Genomic DNA, 21,297 nt, shown 5'->3' with positions numbered 1-21,297 from the left:
TCCTTTGCCCTGTGCAAGAATTTGCATTTATGCCCCTTAATGAATTAGGTTTGGGAAAATAATAAAACAAATACAGTGAAACTGCTTAGGCAATTTACCTTATCGAGCAGGCCTCCTTCAGAGTACTTAATTATTGAATCACAATGTCAGAAATTTATGTAGAAATTATACACTATAAAAGCATGAGTTTTAATGCAGCTGGAAAAAAGGGCCCTTGAAAATTGGCATTTTGGTTATACAGAAAAATGTAAAGATTGGATAGAAAATGTTAAAAATGTTGGATAGAAAATTAAAAAATGAGATGATTAGAACCAGTGCCATAACTGCCCATTCCTTTGCCCTGTGCAAGAATTTGCATTTATGCCCCTTAATGAATTAGGTTTGGGAAAATAATAAAACAAATACAGTGAAACTGCTTAGNTTTATTTATTTATAAAGACCTAAATAATTATAGAAAATTTTAACTCACCTCCTTCAGAAATTAAAGAACCACCAAGAATAAAAAAGGCCTGTAATAAGTATGTAATTATATTTCAATGAAAACAATTTCATTATTAACACATTGGCATCTGATGACCAAATAATTATTATTTTACTTTAAAAATCATTGAATTCTTTAAGTAAATTAGATATAAAAATTGAAAAATGTAGCAAATTAACAAGAAAGCTATCCAATGGCAATGTGTTAATACTATGTCAAATGGTAAAAAATTAATTTTTTCTCAAAATATTTTAATAAAAAATAATTATATTGTAAAATGCTAAATGTTTTACATTGTAATTTATTAGATTGTTAATATAATTAATCATTTCAGTAAGTTACAAGAAATGTACTGAATAAAAATACTATAATAATGTCTATATTATTTTTAAAGTATGAATTAACTAGAATATTTTCAAAGAAATTTTTATTTATTGAAATTAACTTATTAGTTTCTAACACTTACCCAATAGAGAGATTCAATAACTTCAGGAAAAAAAATGCCCATTATACCATGGTAGATAGAAATACCTGTTCCAAAGCAAAATATACCAACACCACTGATTAAGGAAGCAACATATCTCATGTTATGATAGCCATATCTACACGTATCAGGAAAATTTCTTTAGTACATTTAACTAAATTTATGAAAAATATTTTAAAATTCAAAATTAACATACGGATGGTCCACGTCAGGTCTCTGAATTGATTTGCGAATTCCGAAAGCTAAAATTATCTAAAAAAAATGTATAAATCAATTTTCTATGGAATTTAATTTTTTATAATAAAATGATTTATGTAATATATACTGTTTGAAGGAAAAAATAAATAGGTTAATAAAAAATTTTAAACACTAATTAATTCTGTTTTTAAAAAGTAATTGTTGTTATTTTTTTAATACTCTTAAAATGATTACAATGATTTTTTTTAATCATTTCTAAAACCTGTAACTGAATGAAAATATTTATGCTCTTTACAAATAGCAAGAAAAGTAAAGATTAAATATTTACCTGATTGCAAGTATCAGCTAAAGAATGAATTGCTTCAGCAAACATGCTATGAGATCCTGTGTATAACCATGTAATGAGTTTAAATGCAAAATTAGCTCCATTTCTGCAAAATATTTATAAAATTTTTAAATTAACTGAAAATATTATAAAATCAAAATACATTTTTTAAAACTTTATTAAGTATTTTTTTATAATATATAAATATTTACAAGTAAAAGAGAATGTTTTATTATGGGTGCGCCAATAATAAAACATTTTTCCAATTGGATAGAATAAACCCTCGATCTTTCAAGAATGGAAGTAGGATCCCTGCCCTTGCTATTTATTCTATCCCATTGGAAAATATGTCGGGTGGGCACACCCATTATATTGGCACGACAACCAGAATGTTTTTTTGTTGTATTTCAGAACATCAGTATTCTATCAGGAAAAGAAAAGAATGTTTTATTGGTTCAAATTTCTCTAATTTTATATTTGTGTAAAATCAGTATTTCAATAATAATCAAAATATTCAGGAAAGTGCATGGATGTGTCAAAACTGTTTCAAAGAGTGTTTTCTTTGTTTTCAGAAACCTTTTCAATTCAATAAAAAAAAAGATCATGTAACATTATGAATAACTGATAATAGTTATTGATATACTTGGGACATAACATTATTTTGATTAATTAATTAACAGAATATACAATTTATAAAATTGTTGTCTATCTTTACACTTGGAGTGATCAATATTTCAATGAAAAGATATATTTTTGGTTACTAATAAGAGAAAATAAAAGAAAATCTTTATTTTCTTGCTATGTTTAGTTGGATATAGAGTTTAAAAATACTGAATTACCTTCTTAGTCATAGTGTAATCTTTTTAATTAATAGTGTTTTGAAAGTTGGACAAAGATGCTTTTTTAACAGAGTTAAAAAAAATGTTTATATTTATATTTTTAACTTCTATGCAATGTAAATGTTGAAGATAATAATACCTTCAAGACCACTTAATTCTGAATGTCAATAACAAACCAATATTTAAATTAAGAACTGTTTTTCCCCAAAAATAAGACCAGGTCGTATATTAATTTTTGTCCCAAAAGATGCATTAGGTCTTATTTTCAGGGGATGTTTTGTCCAAAGGTGCCAGCTTGGGTATTTACAAATACTTTATTTATATTTAATTATATATTATAATTATTATTTTATAATTCAATATGTCCATTGTGGGTTGCAACAGATATATTAAATATGACCATCTGGCTGACGATCTTAACTGGGGCTTATTTTGGGGTAGGGCTTAAATTACGAGCATCCTGAAAACTCATGCTAAGACTTATTTTCGGGGAAATGCAGTAATTATTATAATAGTTAATCCTGAGATATAACTTTTTAACTGTTATAATAACTGTTATAATTTTTTTGTAAATAGTCACAATTCAATTTTTAATTGAAGATATCCTGGGTTGTTTATGTTATCATGTATGCTGTTAGTGTAACATATCTGTAAGTGATGTAACATATTCTGTTTTACACCATTGAAACCAATGTTTTATTCAAAATTGCAGCAACTTTTGATAGTTTACAACGCTCCTCTTCAGGCTGATTTGATTAGACTCAAATCAAACAAGATTTTTTATANTTAAAAATGTTGGATAGAAAATTAAAAAATGAGATGATTAGAACCAGTGCCATAACTGCCCATTCCTTTGCCCTGTGCAAGAATTTGCATTTATGCCCCTTAATGAATTAGGTTTGGGAAAATAATAAAACAAATACAGTGAAACTGCTTAGGCAATTCAACGGGCACCTGTCAAAATGGGCAAAAATTTCTGGCACTGAATAGTATAAGTTACCTGTATTAAACGACCACTTGTGTAACGCAACCGCGGGCATAGATTTTTGGTCCAAAACAACAAACAACAACTGTAATAAGCGACCACTTCTGTGAATATATCTGTCTAAACTATTGCTCGAACCCATCTCAACAACGTTTCCCTGCTCCTAATATAACGAATTAGTCTAAACTCTCATTCGAACAACCTCGGGCACTTCTCCTACCCTTGAAATTAGGTGCAGGTGTTAATGAATTAGTCTAGCAACTGTAGTATCGTGGTCTGTCAAAACAAACCCCAATTTTAGGTTGGGATAAGAATAACTGAGGACTTCACAGATGAATGAGTTAAAAAAAATTAGTTTAATGAATCAAACTTAACCGATGTACGACTATGAATTTACAAAAAATATTTTCAGATGATACTCCTTTCGTGGGTCACTCATGAATACACGTTAAAATCGGGGCTTACACTCTCCCTCTGATAACAAAGGCACAGAAAACATGTGGTGAGAAATTCACCTTATTCATGAAATAATGTTTGGGTAACCTTCTGCTACTTACTAGGATTTCTTCTGTTGAGGATCTGATGTATTTCGACAAAGTTCCTATGTCGATGAAAACAGATTTTCATTTCTATTTGTCTTCCTCCTTCCCGAAAGCTCTGGTCGGCAAATTGCTACCGTTTCCCTGTTTCGTCCCTTTACTCCCTACCGCTTTTCTTCACTCGGGAGATCAAATTGCTCCTCCAAGTTCAGGAAAGAAAAAAAAAAAAAAGAATGCCTGTTCCACCAGGTGTACCTCCTTTTAAACCTCCCTCCATCTGGGAACTTCCACACACACACACGTGATTCCATGTTAGCCAATAAACGTGCACAAGACTTACCGGCCGCAAGGCGGTGCGTGACAACAGACAACAATATTGTGTAACAATTTTTAAAACCAGTACAACAAAAATGAACAATAATACATATATAATATAATAAGGACATACATATAGTAGTGGAGCACTACACAACAAAGGAAATTCATTTCAGTTTGCTCGAAATTGTTTGAAAAACGAAAGAAACGCAAAGTGCTGTCGTTAGAAGATCGTGTTATCACAACAGCAATTAGTGGCAAAGTTTAACTGTGGGAAAACGAAATTGATTTTACCGTAGACATACAGTATTTTCCTTGGAGGTATAAAATATTGTACATGATACAATTAATCGGCTGATCTCATCATTTGATAAAATTTATTTTTATTTATTTTGAAGCTCATATACAGTACATTTTGGATAAATAGTTTCTGTATCAACCTACCTTATTTCCACGATATTTTTAGAAAAATAATATCCAAGTAATTTTTGCACGCAAAATATTCAAAAAACAAACGCATTAATGCAAAAATCAGTTTTACAGGCAACCTTCCTTTTTCGATTCCGCAATGACAATCGTGGAATTAATGAAATTGTATAATGAGCAAAAATAATAAATTCGTTTTATTATTAATTTTTCTTATTGTACTTAAGAAAATATTTAAAAAATACAGTATTTTTAAAGTTAAAATAAGATTAAACTAATGAATACCAAAACCATAGTGATGTAGAGATATGACACGTTTATATATCGATGACGTAATACACGTAACTGAGGATTGAATGAAAACAACCGAGTTGAATTAATTAAGTGGGAAAAAAGAAAGTGTGCATTATAATCAAGAAAATGCGACTATTGTATTAAATCTGTCTTATAAAATCACGACGACTCCTGTAAATCGAGTTATCTGATAAGAATAAAATACAATACTAATATAGTCCTATCGTTGAAAAAATTTGCTTATTTTTGTTCACCTCGAGTTTTGCTTAGTAGAAATGGCTAAAAAATGCACAAAATACTTACAGAAATACAGTATTATGGCACCACCTGTCTAAAAGACCACTTTTTGAAGGAACCGTGGGTGGTCACCATAGACAGGTTTTACTGTACATGCATTTTGGGCCCCCTTCTAAAGTGGGCCCTGTGCAGGTGCACCTGCCTAGTTATGTGCACTGATTAGAACTCCTATATAGTAGAAGAAAATTTCTAAAAAATTTTGAATTGAGATTCTTGAGTTCAATCATAATTAGTTAACAATATTTTCCTTTTATTGATATAAAATGTTTTTAAGCTTTCATGTGAACATGCAAATGGAAAAAAAGGCTGTTTTACTTTACAGTGATGATCTTGAATCTAATCAGCCATATTAGCAAGCTATGACCATACATTATTGTTTTAGTGTTAGTATGGTGCCTGTGCCTGTTAATTATATTCCTTGAATTTAGCTGAAAGAATTTTACAGATTTGCATAATTTAGTCAAATCATTTGAATGAATCTGTCACTAATTGTTATGTTCAATAATTCTGTTCTTCACAATTTTGGTTAAAGAACTATATGGCTATATTTGTTAGCTCAATCTTCTGAAGAAGCAATAAACTTATAACACTTCTTAAATGTAAATATTCTTAGGTCTCATAATTGCAAAATTGTTTTTACATTCACTGCATACCCTTGATATGTATTAAGATTGTCCAATTGAAAAGTGGACACATGTCATATTTCATCATGCAAAGTAGTGATTGGCGGGCCACATTACGGACAGGTAAGTTCAACATAGATGAAGCGCAGGCTGCATTAAATATTGGCAAAAATAATTTTTATCTTGAGTAATTGGCAAATTAAGTTAGTTACAATGGAAGTGTCCAGAATCAAACAATGGGTGGTGGTTCAGTTTTTAGTGACTGAAGCGAATAGGAGTGCTGACATCTATAGATAAATGAAGCACATTTATGGTGAAAATTTAAACAATGTGAATGACAGTGAATAGAAGTGAATAATTGGTGCAAGAGTTACAGAGAAGGTTGCAAGTCAATTCAGGATAAACTGAGACCAGGTCAGGCACACACTAAGGACCACTGTTAGTTGACTTTATGCCACCATACACAATGATCAACTCAGAATTCTATTGCAAAACAATCATGGATTCACAAAGCAATAAAGTCAAAACGCCCAGTACTTGTCATAAAAGTCATCCTTCTCCATGACAATGCCTATCTCCATATGGCAAGTACAACTATTGCTGCATTACAGAAATTCTGCTGGGAGATACTAGAACATCCAAAATATAGTCCTGACCTACTGCCATGTGACTTTCACATTTTTGGACCTCTCAAGAAAACTTTACAAGGGCAAAGATTCATATTGGACAATAAGGCGAAGGATTTTTTTACCAGCAGCCAACAGAATTCTATGCAAGAGGCATTGATGTGCTTGTGAGATGCTGGGATCTTTGCCTAAACAAACACGGATATTTCTTTTAGATTCACAGTAAATGTTGGCCAGATCTGACGTATATCCACTTTTCATTTGGGCAACCCTTATACTTTAATTAATAATTGTAAAAGTGATTATAAATGAAGTAATTTAAAAATCAAAACAATTAAATTTTGTATAATGAACTAATTCAAATAAATTAAATATCAAAATAAAAAACAAACCGTATTCAATTATAGATAATCCTTCAATTCTTGCATTTTTCTTGACTTCATTGAATGCAATCAAAAGTGTACCTTTAAAAAGATTAAATATTAATTCCACATAAAATATGACTTGATTATTTCCAAAACAATATTTTTATAATAATTTTTAAATCAAATAATTTTATAGTCTATGAGGCTATCCATTAATTACATGTACAGCTTACAAGGACTGCAAAAAAGTGCATCTTTGTACACAATGGGGAAGGAGGGGCAGAGACATTGTCTACGTGAGCTTTTTCTAATATTATTATTGGCATATGAATTTGTTATAAGCCTAATTACTACATATGTGAATAAACTATCAGTTAAAAATATTTCATAAGTCATTTTTGCAATGTCAGAGAGGGTTTAATTAATAAACTATTATTCACATAATAGGGAGGGAGTTTGCCAAAAGTACGAGTTAGTTATTATGTACTTTATGTACTTTAGTAAATAGAAATGGGTATTTCTGGTTGGCAGATTATATAATTTAATTATGAACTGATGTTTTTCTTGAGTAAAATTCTTATTTAAATCATTACTCTGTTTCTATAATTAATTTATAAAATTTTAAAAATTACTTAATAAGTTTTTGTACCCACAACAACATAACATTTTAAGCATCTGTTGCTGGTTTTACTTAAAAAAATAAAACATTTTTTTTAAGAATTAAATGTAATGATTTCAAAGATTTTGTTTTGAATTTCAAAGAAGTTTGTTTTGATTTTCAATTTTTGATTATCCCATGAACTAATACAGTTAATTCTATTGTTGTATTTTTCTAAAATTATTATTCTGTCTTTAGCATTAGACTAAACAATTGTTTTTTTAAAACATTGACAATATAAAATAAATCAATCTCACACAATACACTTAAAAAACAATTTTTAAAACTCAAATTTGATGAGTTAAAAAGCTTATTTATAAGGTACTTTAATTAAATTTGACAATTTTACAGAAAATTTTTAAGTATAATTTCTATTATTGCATCTCATTTCTCACCAGTGAATTCATAAGGAGAAGCTTTAATAACTTTATACCTCAAAACACAATAAAGAATTTTATCTGAAACAATCAATTGAAAAGAACCATGTAGATCAAAATGTCTTTTGATTGAATGTTAATGCTTCTTTATATTGATTTATTAGTGAGGAATAATAGGATACAATAACAAAAAAATTCTATTTTAAAGAAGATATTAAAATTTATAAGAATGAAAAACCAGTATGATTTATTTCATGCAAATACACAGGGGTAGACAAAAACATTGCACCAGTCTATATATTTCTTCTATGTGATAGAAAATAAATTCGCACCTTATAAATCATCTCCAGCAAAAAATTTCCTCCAGTTTCTGTATTTTCTTATATTATGTATCATCATGCACCCCACCTCCTTTCTTATGGGACTGATATAAACTACCACAAAATGATAGAATGTCTCAAAATCAGTACAAAATGTTTTTGTCCAATTAAAATAATATTCAAAGGAGAATTGACTGAACAAAAAATGTGGGGGGAAACTGAGGTTTCTCTGCACAACCTCACTCATTGCCTCAAGTATACATATCAGAAACAAGATATAGCTTTGTGTGTTGTGTGATGTTTTTCCCTACATAGTGTAGACTCCTATAAATGATACTAATTAATGTTACTGCTTGATTATATATATGTATATATAATAAAAATGGGGTCAACTTTATTTTCTTCAAAAAGAACACCCCATTTTTTTTATTGCATATTCTGATTCTACATCAAAAATAAACAAAATTTTATCTAAAGCATTTTTTCAAAAGATGTACTTATCAGAAGTTATGAGTATTTGAAGTTTTACACACAGCCACCACACAGCAAGTGCACAAATCTGTGAAATTTGCTGAAAAAAGTCATTAGAAAATGATTATTATTTGGTAAAATCAAGATCAATGTTTTCTCTATCACAAGCTTGGTGGCATTAAAATGCTGTGGCACAGGTTTTTGTATAGTTTAACAGATGTAGTTAAACTTTAAAAATAAACCTATTATGTCCAGGAAGTATTTTAAAAATACAAACAAATGTTTTTGGGGTAAATTGATCAGCCATCTTTGAGTATATGTGTAAATCATACTGATACTGAAAGCATATCAAATGTACAGAGACTGTTGTACAATTAATTGATAAAGATTATTTACAGTAACATTAAAAATATAAATGCAAAAATAATAACAAAGATAATTTCTCAAATATATTCAAGTGTATGTGATGATAATACAATTCTAACAATTTTAGATATACAACTAATATTCTATGAATTTTTTAATTTTATTTAATTTTTTTCCCTTCTTTCTGCTCTATGGACACTATGAGGGCCTTTTTAATCATACCCATCATGGGTTTGGACAGGTCGTCAATGGGAGTGACTGGACAATAAGGGATGGAGCCAGAATTATCCATAATCCTGTAAAAAATTATGGGGATTCTTTGACTGCACAGATTTGATCCTGGATTCCACAGCAGTAGACTGACATCTTAATCAATTTATCCATCTAGCTGTCTTGATTAGAATTTAGAACCTAAAGATGGCTAATCAAGTTAGCCAAAAACATTTGTTCATTTTTTTAAAACAGTAGACATAAAAGTTTTATTTTCATAGTTTATTGATACAGTTTAATTTAAATATAGTTTAAGTATTACTATTTAATTTTTTTTTGAAATAAACATGATTGACTTGTTGTCACAGAAAGTACAATACAATATAAATTTCAATACAAAAATTTTTGTTTTAAATTATTCATGATAAGTTACAACTTTCATTCAAGTTAAAACATATTTAATCATAAAGATACACATCATTTATAGTTCTTTAATTTTTTATCACAGAACTAGCCAAAATAAATGTCAAATTATTATTTACTGTTACTTTAAAGTTAAAAATAAGTGATAGTAGATAAAAAAAAGCAACTAATCTATCATCCCTCCCTGTCATTAATCAAAATATTTTTTAAAATAACTTGGAACAAAGTCCGTAGAATGCAGTATAAACAAACTGAAAATAATTTATTTATACAAGTCGACCCCCTATACGATTGTTGATTTTTCCGTTTTATCTGAATTACATGTTGTACGNAAGTGCATGGATGTGTCAAAACTGTTTCAAAGAGTGTTTTCTTTGTTTTCAGAAACCTTTTCAATTCAATAAAAAAAAAGATCATGTAACATTATGAATAACTGATAATAGTTATTGATATACTTGGGACATAACATTATTTTGATTAATTAATTAACAGAATATACAATTTATAAAATTGTTGTCTATCTTTACACTTGGAGTGATCAATATTTCAATGAAAAGATATATTTTTGGTTACTAATAAGAGAAAATAAAAGAAAATCTTTATTTTCTTGCTATGTTTAGTTGGATATAGAGTTTAAAAATACTGAATTACCTTCTTAGTCATAGTGTAATCTTTTTAATTAATAGTGTTTTGAAAGTTGGACAAAGATGCTTTTTTAACAGAGTTAAAAAAAATGTTTATATTTATATTTTTAACTTCTATGCAATGTAAATGTTGAAGATAATAATACCTTCAAGACCACTTAATTCTGAATGTCAATAACAAACCAATATTTAAATTAAGAACTGTTTTTCCCCAAAAATAAGACCAGGTCGTATATTAATTTTTGTCCCAAAAGATGCATTAGGTCTTATTTTCAGGGGATGTTTTGTCCAAAGGTGCCAGCTTGGGTATTTACAAATACTTTATTTATATTTAATTATATATTATAATTATTATTTTATAATTCAATATGTCCATTGTGGGTTGCAACAGATATATTAAATATGACCATCTGGCTGACGATCTTAACTGGGGCTTATTTTGGGGTAGGGCTTAAATTACGAGCATCCTGAAAACTCATGCTAAGACTTATTTTCGGGGAAATGCAGTAATTATTATAATAGTTAATCCTGAGATATAACTTTTTAACTGTTATAATAACTGTTATAATTTTTTTGTAAATAGTCACAATTCAATTTTTAATTGAAGATATCCTGGGTTGTTTATGTTATCATGTATGCTGTTAGTGTAACATATCTGTAAGTGATGTAACATATTCTGTTTTACACCATTGAAACCAATGTTTTATTCAAAATTGCAGCAACTTTTGATAGTTTACAACGCTCCTCTTCAGGCTGATTTGATTAGACTCAAATCAAACAAGATTTTTTATATTTAAATAAAATAAGAACATAACAGGCAACATAAAAAAGTTGCCTAGTATGTTCTTGTTTTATTTAGATCCAATAAATAGTATGTCAGTTAAAGTTGTATTGTTATACCTTAATTATTCCATTATTAATTTTTTAAGTAAATTTCATAACATGAAAATTATTTACTTCTTTCACTGATTAAATTTAATATTAATACCTCATTTGAATTCATTCTTTTTAACCAAATATTACATTACTATTAAAAAATTCTTTAAAATGTGCAAATTATAATGTTATAATGTTACATAACAAAATAGGTTTTCCAAATGCTGGTGTTAAAAATGGATAAATTAATTAGTTTATCTGTTTTTACTTATGTAGATACATTTGTGTAATTAAAATTTATTATAATAAAAAGTTTAATTTTTCTTGAGAAGTAATAATTCTTAAGATCAATGACTTAGATTTGAAAAAATGAAATAACCTGTTAAATTAATTACATATAAGAAAGCATTTTAAAATTAACAGGGTGTTAATTTTTACATATATAAAAATGTGGACTGGATATTTTGTCTGTTAAATTGAGGTTTAACTGTGATAGATAAATTTTAATAGCCATGAAATTATTATAACACATAATAACATTAATAAAATAAAAGAATCACGTTCTCTATCTAAGCCTACTATTTGCAATTAATATATATTTCTCAACTAAATTTTTCTTAATATTTTTTGCATTATTTTACTGATGTATTAATGTGTCATTTAAGTACTATTGTGCATACTTATTCTGGTCTTTTATTTCTAAATCTTGGAAGGAACTACACAAATTAAATGGCTTTTATAAAAAAAGTATGTTATTGATAACAAAAACAAATTATCATCAGAATAAGTGCAACATACATCTGGTCTGTATAATGATTAATTCTAATACTGACTGACCCCAGTATTGTAAGAATAATTCATAAAAAAGAAAAATTCATCTATTTATTTCATGAATGTCAAATGTGTAATTGGATACATTTCAGTATGCATAGAACAGATGCATACTGGAACTGTATCGGTAAACTGTGATGAACTAAAATGTGTTCCAATATTCTTCGATAAGTTTGTCAGTGCAGTGACTGATACACATCACATTTGTCAAGCTGCAGATATGGTGAGTTCTGATGAAGCTATATGGCTGCCTGCATGATTGTTATTAGCTCCATTTTTACTATCATCTTTATAACCCAAAGTTATTTTGAGAAAATAAAAGTCTTCAATGCCAATATAGTACTTTTTGCTTCTGCCATCTTATTAGACTGCCAAACATTCCAGTAAAAACTTATTAAACCATTCACTGGTGCATCAGTTGTGGCTGAGACTGATGCATACTGGAATGTTACTATCAGTTCTATCAAAATATTTTCTCTAAAAATTTCTAGCAAACTACAATTTTAAAAAAAATACAACTAACTTGAAACTAACTAATATATAAAAAATTTTAAAATGCTTCATAAAGGAACAATTATAGTAAATTCAAATTTATTAAAGTTATAAAAGTCAAGATTAATTAAAATTAAAAATTTGGTAAACAGTATTTACATTAAAATATGAAATGTATAAATATATTGAAGTGACAAAATGTCTATTTTCCATTGTTCACAACACCAAACAACAGTCCAAAACAATTTTCACTTATGGCATTGTGAACAATGGGAAATGAAAATATTTTGTAGTTTTAACATATTTATATATATCATATTTTTACAGTTCAGATTAATGTTTATTAAATAAATTTCATTAAAAATTACATACATCATTACTGCAGTCATGACTACTCGTCCAGATCCTCTTAATATAGCCTCTCTTTTCTGAAATAAAATAAATTGTTATTCATATCATAAAATACATATATACTTCATGAATTTAATGCAAAATATCTGAAATCTAAATTTCAATATATATTTTACAATTGTATTTGTTTAAAAAAATTAAATTAGCTAATCTATTAAATAACAATGCTTAATTATATTATGTTATGTCACAGATTATAATTACTGTAACCAGTGGTGATATTCAGCGGGTTCACACAGGTTCGGCCGAACCCGTTGTTAACATTTTCAAAGTTTTCTGAATCCGTTATTAAACACACGTAACATTTCTCAGTGGCTTTGTTTCTTTTAAAAAATGTATTAAAATATATGTATTATACTCTGTAACACTACTAAACTAAAGCCTTATACCCCATTCGCCTTGGTGCGACCTCCCTTGACCGTTTCAATCGTGGTCGACTCAAGAGAGTTCTTGAAACTAGATCCAGCATAAGAGAGATCCCACAATCCCACGCATGTGAGAAAATACAAGATGGCTGCAGAACACGTGAACCATTTTGAACACACTTTTTTATTATTTATAAATATATATATAGTCTGGCATAAAAAATGTTAAATTTAATTTTGATTTAATTTTGCAAACACATCTTTTTTATTTATATGGATATCTTAAGGTCTGTTTTTGCACTAATGTTGCTAATGCACCATTTGAGCGAAAAAAAATTGTTAAGGAAAAATTTTCTGTTAGCGAATCCTTTGTTAAATATTTTGAATATCACCACTGACTGTAACGTAAGTCCAGTTGCTATAATGGTTAATTCTTTTACTAATTAATCCTACTTTGTTGCACATAAGTTTTTATTAAAGTTAATAGTGCCAAGTTAGAATATTTCCTGATTCAGAAAATAGAATTTTTGAGTTATTGTGATTTGATTCTAGAATATTGAGATTTAAATTCTTTTAAATTATATTTTAATTTGTTTCATTCTGTATATTTTTACTATTCTAATTAATTCAATAAAATGTTTTGTTCCTGCCAAACTTATCTATATTACATGTTCTACAACAATTTTTAAACTTGAAATATCAAAGAATTGCCACAGTATTGAATGAGGATTTAGAAATATGAAATATAATAATTAAAGTTAATAAATAATCATATTGCTAACTAAATAACTGATAAATTAAATTTGATTGATTTAATTTTAATATATTTTTTTTCATGAATTTTTTTCTGATGTTACTTTATATAAATTAAACTATCTGGGTAAAGAACTTCAAAATTCAGATTTTTGTTTATTTTACTAAAGAGTGAACTATAATAATTATACAAATATGAGTCAAATGTCAAATGCTGAAATAACTTATATATTTCAGCATTTGACGTGTGTTAAAAAGCTGAAATATATAAGTTCTGTTCCTATATATATATATGTCAGTCATTGGCAAGAAAAATTATGAATTATATGTTAAATTACATTTACAGGAATTTATTTATTTCAGTATTCACACACGTTTAGCTAATGCTACTTTCTAAAAATCCTGCAAAGTTCTATATGAACAAATAGCAATTTCTGCTATTACACTAGTTCATAGTTTCCATTTAATTTAAATTTCTTTGCCTTACTCTAACTAAATTGATTTCCCCCTCTCTTATCTTCAATAATTAAATAGTTCATGATGAATTTTGATTACTGAATATTTGATGAAAGTCATCAAAATGATCATTGATTAGTCTACAGTAATTGGATAAGTAAATTCAGAATATTTCTCCAGGAATTATTGAATTTGGAAAAGTCCTTTTCTGCATTCAATAATAGGAAAAAGTATTTAAGGTTATTTAGCAGAGGCTAAGCTAATACAGACAACTAACTATTAATTTAACTTTTTGTTTGTTTTTAATCTATTACTAGGACATCGCACGACTTTGTAATATCACAATAAAATTGAAGTGGAGCTGGAAGGAAAAAAGCAATCCCTACATCTGTTAGGAACAGAACAGGCAATTCTTGTACGGTACCCAACAGACAGACAGTGAACTTTGCACTTGCCTCCACAAAATAGGCTATCCTCATAATACATGCAGACCATGGGAGACATGATCCTTGCACTGGCAAGGTATAGAGAGACAATCCAAGAATAATGTCAATGGCAATTGCTTTGTTCTTGTGTTTTGTTCGTTTTTCGTGCCTGTTTTCTGTTAGGTACAGGTAATACTGTTTTTATTTTTGACCCCTAGGCCTAACTTCCATTAGGTGTGCTCATTGCATCAGAGTGTGTGGACATTGTCACTGTAATACCTTTGTATATCGAAAACAAAGCTATGGACCCCTATTTTTACTTTCCTGTCTCTGTTATATATAACAGAGGGAAAGTATGGTAATAGACCAAAAAATGACCTCCCAAAGATTTTTACATCTTTGGACTTAGGTGAACTTGAAATGTCTACAAATGCAAAAGCATTTCAGAGTAATTTCTCTATGTATGGTTGTTTTTGTGGAGGGCATGATTTTGTTTAACCTGATTGAAGCTTAATAACTCCCCTGTGCTTTTTGTCAAAAATTTCTGAAATTTTGCAGGAAGGTTTGTATATTAGAAAGATTCATGCTATTAAATTTTGGTGATTTAAGGTCGAGGGGATGAGTAATTAAGGGAGTCATGTATCTTATCTTGAGTATGTCAGACTTAATGACGAGTTTATGTTATTAGCATTTACAATTTTTTTTCTAAACCCACCCCTACTCTCAATATTAAACTTTTTGCCATTTTACAATAATAAAAAATGTAAACAGTGTTTTAAACGAAATATCGTAACAGATAGTACCACCAGAATTTTAAATGTTGCAGGGAAAGTTAAGCGATTCATCGCTGAATTTTTTACATTTAAATGGACCCACATTACATTTCTGGATTCCTCATCTCAATTAATGGAAAATGGCAAAGTTTTATCAAAATTGATCCATTAGATTTTGATAAAATATTCTATAAACTATGCAAAACCATGAAACATCACACGACAAAATTGCACGATTCATGTGCTATCATTTTGTTTCATGTGCTCGTGAAACAACCTTATATCTCAAAACAAAGCTATAGCCCCCATTTTTTATTGCATGTTTGGATTCTGCATCACAATTAATGGAAAATGGCAAAGTTTAATCAAAATCTATTAAACGGATTTTGAGAACGAACACAATTCTATAAGCTTCATAGAAGAAGCTTTGCTAACACTCTGCTTCAACTAAGTAATAAAAACCGTGTTAAAATAAGTTTCATTATTTATCAATATAAAATACAATCATATTTGAAGAAAATATTCAATAGATCAAAGATATCTTACTTTTGCTTCTTCTTTAACCTCAGTTGAACGACTATAATCCTTCAATATTTTTTTAACATTTAAAATATCTTGAAATAGTAACACAACTATTCAAGAGTATAATAGAGAAGGAATTAAATTTATCTTCTTGATAGAAGAGCATTCCGTTTTTTACGTCACCATTTCAATTCCAAATAATTTGGTATTCGATTCGTTGAAAAACTCAATATACAAAAATCTGTCAAATAGTTTCTGCTAAGGGTTACAAAATTCGAATTCGGTTCATACCTTTGTGATTTTTCATGAATAGTTCGTATTATTCATTGAGTTTCCTGGATTTTCTTCATGTGTCTAACATCAAAATAGGGATCAGTTTCCCATAAAGTCTTTCCGGAATATCTCTTTAAAAAATTTAAATTGTATTACAACAAAATCTAGAATACTAATAGCATTTCAAACTTGTTAAAACTAAAATTATGTAATACCTTTATAAACTCAAATGCAATTTATGACTCTGAGAACTGAATATATAAGAAAAAAAGAAGCCAGGATGTTGGAAGCCTTTGAAATGAAATGTTTACGGAAAATAAACAATACCAAATGGACTGATAAAAAGCAGAAGTATGACTTGAGCTACAATATATTGACTATTACAAATAAAATCCACAAAAGATAACTGATTTAGTATGAATATGTGGAAAGGATGGCATCCCAGAGACTTCCAATAGCTGTACTGTGTGCCAAGATCTGCAATAAGAAAAAACGAGAAACACCAAGGATCATATTGATATAAACGATAAAAAAAAAACTCCAGACTCCAAAGCTATAGACAAATCAACTTGCAATCAAGAGAGTGGGATACATAAAAAAAAATCATAAGATAAATGAGTTACAATGTTTTTTTTAACATATTAATAAATAGTAAGATGGAAAATAAAGAAAAATAATATTCTTCGAAGTAGTAAACTTTACAAAAACATCACAATTATAACTTTTTCATCTTATTTCTTTTATGTTTATAAATTTTATAACTTATAAACTGGAAAAAAGAAAGAGTTTAAAGTGCAATGTAACTAATTTCAATAATAGCTTTTTTTTTATTATTTATCAGCTATAAATTTAATTATAAAAAAAATATGTGTGAATATTAATCAAATGTTATGTAATTTAAATTTATTTTAAAGAAATATTAGAAAATTAGCCTACAGGATGACTCAAAAGTCAGCTAACCAAAATTTACTTCTTTGAGGATTATTTTAAGAACGTTTAAAACTTGCTTGAAACATCTACACGTTACCATTCGTGTTTTATTCATTTCAGTGAGACATTGAATCGCAAAAAGGTATCTCGGTTAACTGACTTTTAGGCCACCCTGTGTATATATGCATACACACATTCATATACAAATCTGCAAGCAAATTCCTTTGGATTAAAAAAGTAGGATCTTAAAGAATTATGGATTTAACCCGCCTTGGATGAATAGCCACCTCTAAAGCGACGTATTTTATTCCCGTCAATGGTTTGTGTATATAATATTGTTTTTACTTGAGAAACAGAATGATATTTAATGTAGTTGTCAACAATTTTTTCGACTTATTATGTCATTACATGTTACATGACTCTAATTTTTGTTCCTTATTCTGTTAATAAATATTTTTATAACTATTTATAACAGAGAAACTTAGAAGCAGCTCCCAATATATTACAGTAACTTATTAGGCATATATAAGTTATTATGAACGTATTAGATAATAATTGTATATATTTATATCGTATATGGATATATAATTTGAGAAATGTAGGAATATGCTATAGATAATTTCTTTATATATAGATACATGAAGGCAAAAAAGTCAGTTAACCAAAATGCTTAAAAATTAGCTGATTCTGTTAACTAACTTACTGAGTTATTATAAATTTGTAAATAATACTTTTTCTTAATTTTGAAATTTAAAAAAAATTTCAAACGCCTATATTATAATATGTGGGTGTTCCTCAAATTTTTCGGCTGTTTTATCTAATTAAATAGAATAACAAAGATTATTCTTGATATACTTTAACTTGTAACTACTTCTATATTTGACGAATTTGTTAAATTAACTGAATGTTTTCGGAAATAAAACGAATTAAATACTGTATAATAATTTGCTATATATAGCCTATATACTCTACATAATAATTAATTTAAAGTGATAAATAAAATCAGTATGTACAGAGTGATTTAATAGTTAACTGAACTTTTTATTTCTCTGTTAACTAATATTTGGTTAATTCTCTATGTTATGTGTGTAAATTAAATGTAAGATAAAGCAATAAAGAAATATACTATGTACAGAGTGATTTAATAGTTAACTGAACTTTTTATTTCTCAGTTAACTAATATTCGGTTAATTCTCTATGTTATGTGTGTAAATTAAATGTAAGATAAAGCAATAAAGAAAATACTAATAATTTATATATCATAATTAATTATCAAGTTACCGAGCATGTTGTTTTTATAAGGGGTGATCGCTTAAGAAGAGTTTCACTGTAGTTTGCTATAACTTTATTATATAGGTTTCTGACTACGATGTGATGTGGCATTGTTCTAGCCAAAAGACATCACATAGCCTAAGGTAAGTGAATTCAGGAAATGATGTATCCAACTATCAACTTCGGATCTATATAATATATCGATACGTCTTTAACAATTATAATTCAGTCTTTGTAACATGCAACTTAACATGCCATCGAATTTACATTTATATTTCCCAATTTTAATATTTGTTTTATATATATTTTTAAAAAATAACTCGAAATATTAATTTTAAAGACTGTTAAAGTAGAAAAATAAAATAGAATATAATTTCACGTTGTAAATTTTTTAGAAAAAGTATGTGAAAGTTTATAACTACGTTAGAAACTTCCATATATTTTTCAAATATTTTCCGAAAAATTTTCAAATTAATTAAAATTAAAATTCTTGTTCTCTTAAATTCTAAGTTTTATAAAAATGAGATGCTATTAAGGTCTTATATACAAGTACTGTACAGTCAAACTTCTATTTATTCGTCTTTAAAATTAGCACTAAATCGAGTGAAGCATCTCAAACAACGACGATTAGATGTAATAGTGAGTTCTATACACAAGATTGAGTTTGACAGTTTGCAAATTACATTATTCGTCATTATTAAACAATATTGTTTGGAATACAAAATCGTGCATTTAGTAATTCGTAGATATTGAAAGGTTTAAAGAAAAGATTCGTTCATTATCACTTTACGAACGTGGAGTGCACTATATCGAGGTTTGATTGTAATTAATTGAATCATTTCATTTGTATTAAAATTTTACAATGGTTCGAATTCTATGTTTATTACCTCATAATNTTAGTAGATGTTATCGAAGCGAGAATTGGCATTTAGAGGGCATATAGAATCTATTAAATCTAATATAAGAGAGTTAATTATATTGAACTTGCTTATTTATTAAGTGCGTTAGATAATCTATTAATTAAAAATACATTTAGAGAAGTCTACGGTTTTTACTGGTTTATCGAACAAACGAATACGAATGGGCCCTAGACCGTTGCTGACTGATTGCCCCTGGAAGTCGGCTTCTTATAGAAACACAGCTTCCCTATCATCAAATGTCACGGCACGCCACTGGATACAATACTGTAATGTAATAGCAGAAAAAAGGGTAACTAAAAAAAAATAAAATAAATGAATAATATTAAATAAAACAAGTTTTAACTTTAAAATAATCGAAATTACAATAAAAACTAATATATTCTTCAAAGAAATATGAATAAACTCCGCAAATATGATCGGTAAACTTATTCGCCTCTTCGCATTGACTCATCGAAAATCAATGAATAAGTAAATGGTTTGATATCATTCTTTCAGCTTATCCATTATATTCTCAAACAGGAACCAATATGATTTGTGAAGCATACTTATCGAAGAATTTCTATTTATTTTTTATTATTAAAAGACATGCTCTTTACTCATGTTCCACTGGAACATCTTTTAACTAGTCGATTATATTTCTGTATATACTTGTACATAAAGTAAATTCAACTGTCTCTGAGGTAAGAGCAATATTCAGTATAGAAATTTCTGAAAGAAGAAAGCGAAATCTTTTAAAAAATAAAATTTCTTTTCGTATTTTTTTTAAAAATCTCTTTGGTAAAAATATTTTAAATGATTAGTAGAAAGGTTTATATATAAATTTCCTTTAGAAATATAGTAAATCTAAAGGAAAAAATATATAAAATTCGTTTATAACATAATATAAATGATCCCCAAAAAAAAAAACATACTTGTATGCCTTAAAGGTACAGAAACTGCCGTCAATTATGCGTAGATTAATCTTTTTCAAATTATCACCGTTTTATCGAGGATATATACGAAACACATTTTAGTAAAATTAAGTATACCTTCATTCAATGTTTACATATTATATTTATAATTATTTCTCTATGGAAACTTGTGATATCAAGTAATATTTCCGACGTTGAAAAACGTAATCATGGCATAAAGAACTATTTCATTGAATACAGTTTTGGTATCTGTGCCCAAATATTTTTAAAGATAAATATTTAGGTTTTAAACACACATTTGGCGGTGCTTTCTTTACAGATTTATTTTATTACTAATGATTTAAGAATTTATTTAATTATGTACTGTTTGAAGAAATTATTATTACAATATATACACTTTAAATCAACAGTGAAAGGAATTGTGATGTGTAAAGAACAAAATTTCTTTCACTGAACGCACTGCCAAGTGTGTGTTTAAACCCAAATACTGTACTTTTCTTTAAAAATCTTCAGACAGCTTGTAACTTACCCTTCCAATCTTAATTAAGAAGTATAGAAAACTATCTCTGAAGATTATAAGGGTAAGTTGCAAGCTGGATTTCTTGAATGAATGCAAGAAGAATGTAATTTTTCCGATGTCAATCCATCGAAACAATGAACCCGATGAATGTAGAGCATTGAGATGGAAGATAAAACGATTTTGCTTATGTAACATATACCAAGAACATTAAGTATAAAGCATTAAATGAGCTCATAAAGCCAGAAAATGAAATGCATTTTGAGGACCCAACTTACAACTTGGTAAGAATTAAGTGTAGTTA

At 28.0% G+C, this 21,297-nt stretch overlaps 1 protein-coding gene across 1 annotated transcript; it reads right to left on the bottom strand.

Moving 5' to 3' along the window:
* Positions 1 to 469: 469 nt before the first annotated feature.
* Positions 470 to 16,280, bottom strand: LOC111615784 (zinc transporter 9-like; the record flags this gene model as incomplete). Its single annotated transcript, XM_023357221.1, has 6 exons — positions 470 to 509; positions 948 to 1,083; positions 1,162 to 1,217; positions 1,492 to 1,594; positions 12,838 to 12,893; positions 16,195 to 16,280. Coding segments are annotated over 6 exons (477 nt in total), but the record flags the coding sequence as incomplete, so codon positions are not given.
* Between the last annotated feature and the right edge of the window lie 5,017 nt (positions 16,281 to 21,297).

The sequence above is a fragment of the Centruroides sculpturatus genome, unplaced genomic scaffold (genome assembly GCF_000671375.1).
Source record: "Centruroides sculpturatus isolate CEXI.00-Female unplaced genomic scaffold, Cexi_2.0 scaffold2673, whole genome shotgun sequence".
NCBI lineage: Eukaryota > Metazoa > Arthropoda > Arachnida > Scorpiones > Buthidae > Centruroides > Centruroides sculpturatus.
Note: the sequence above shows the minus strand (reverse complement) of the source record. Positions and strands in the feature narration are given on the sequence as shown.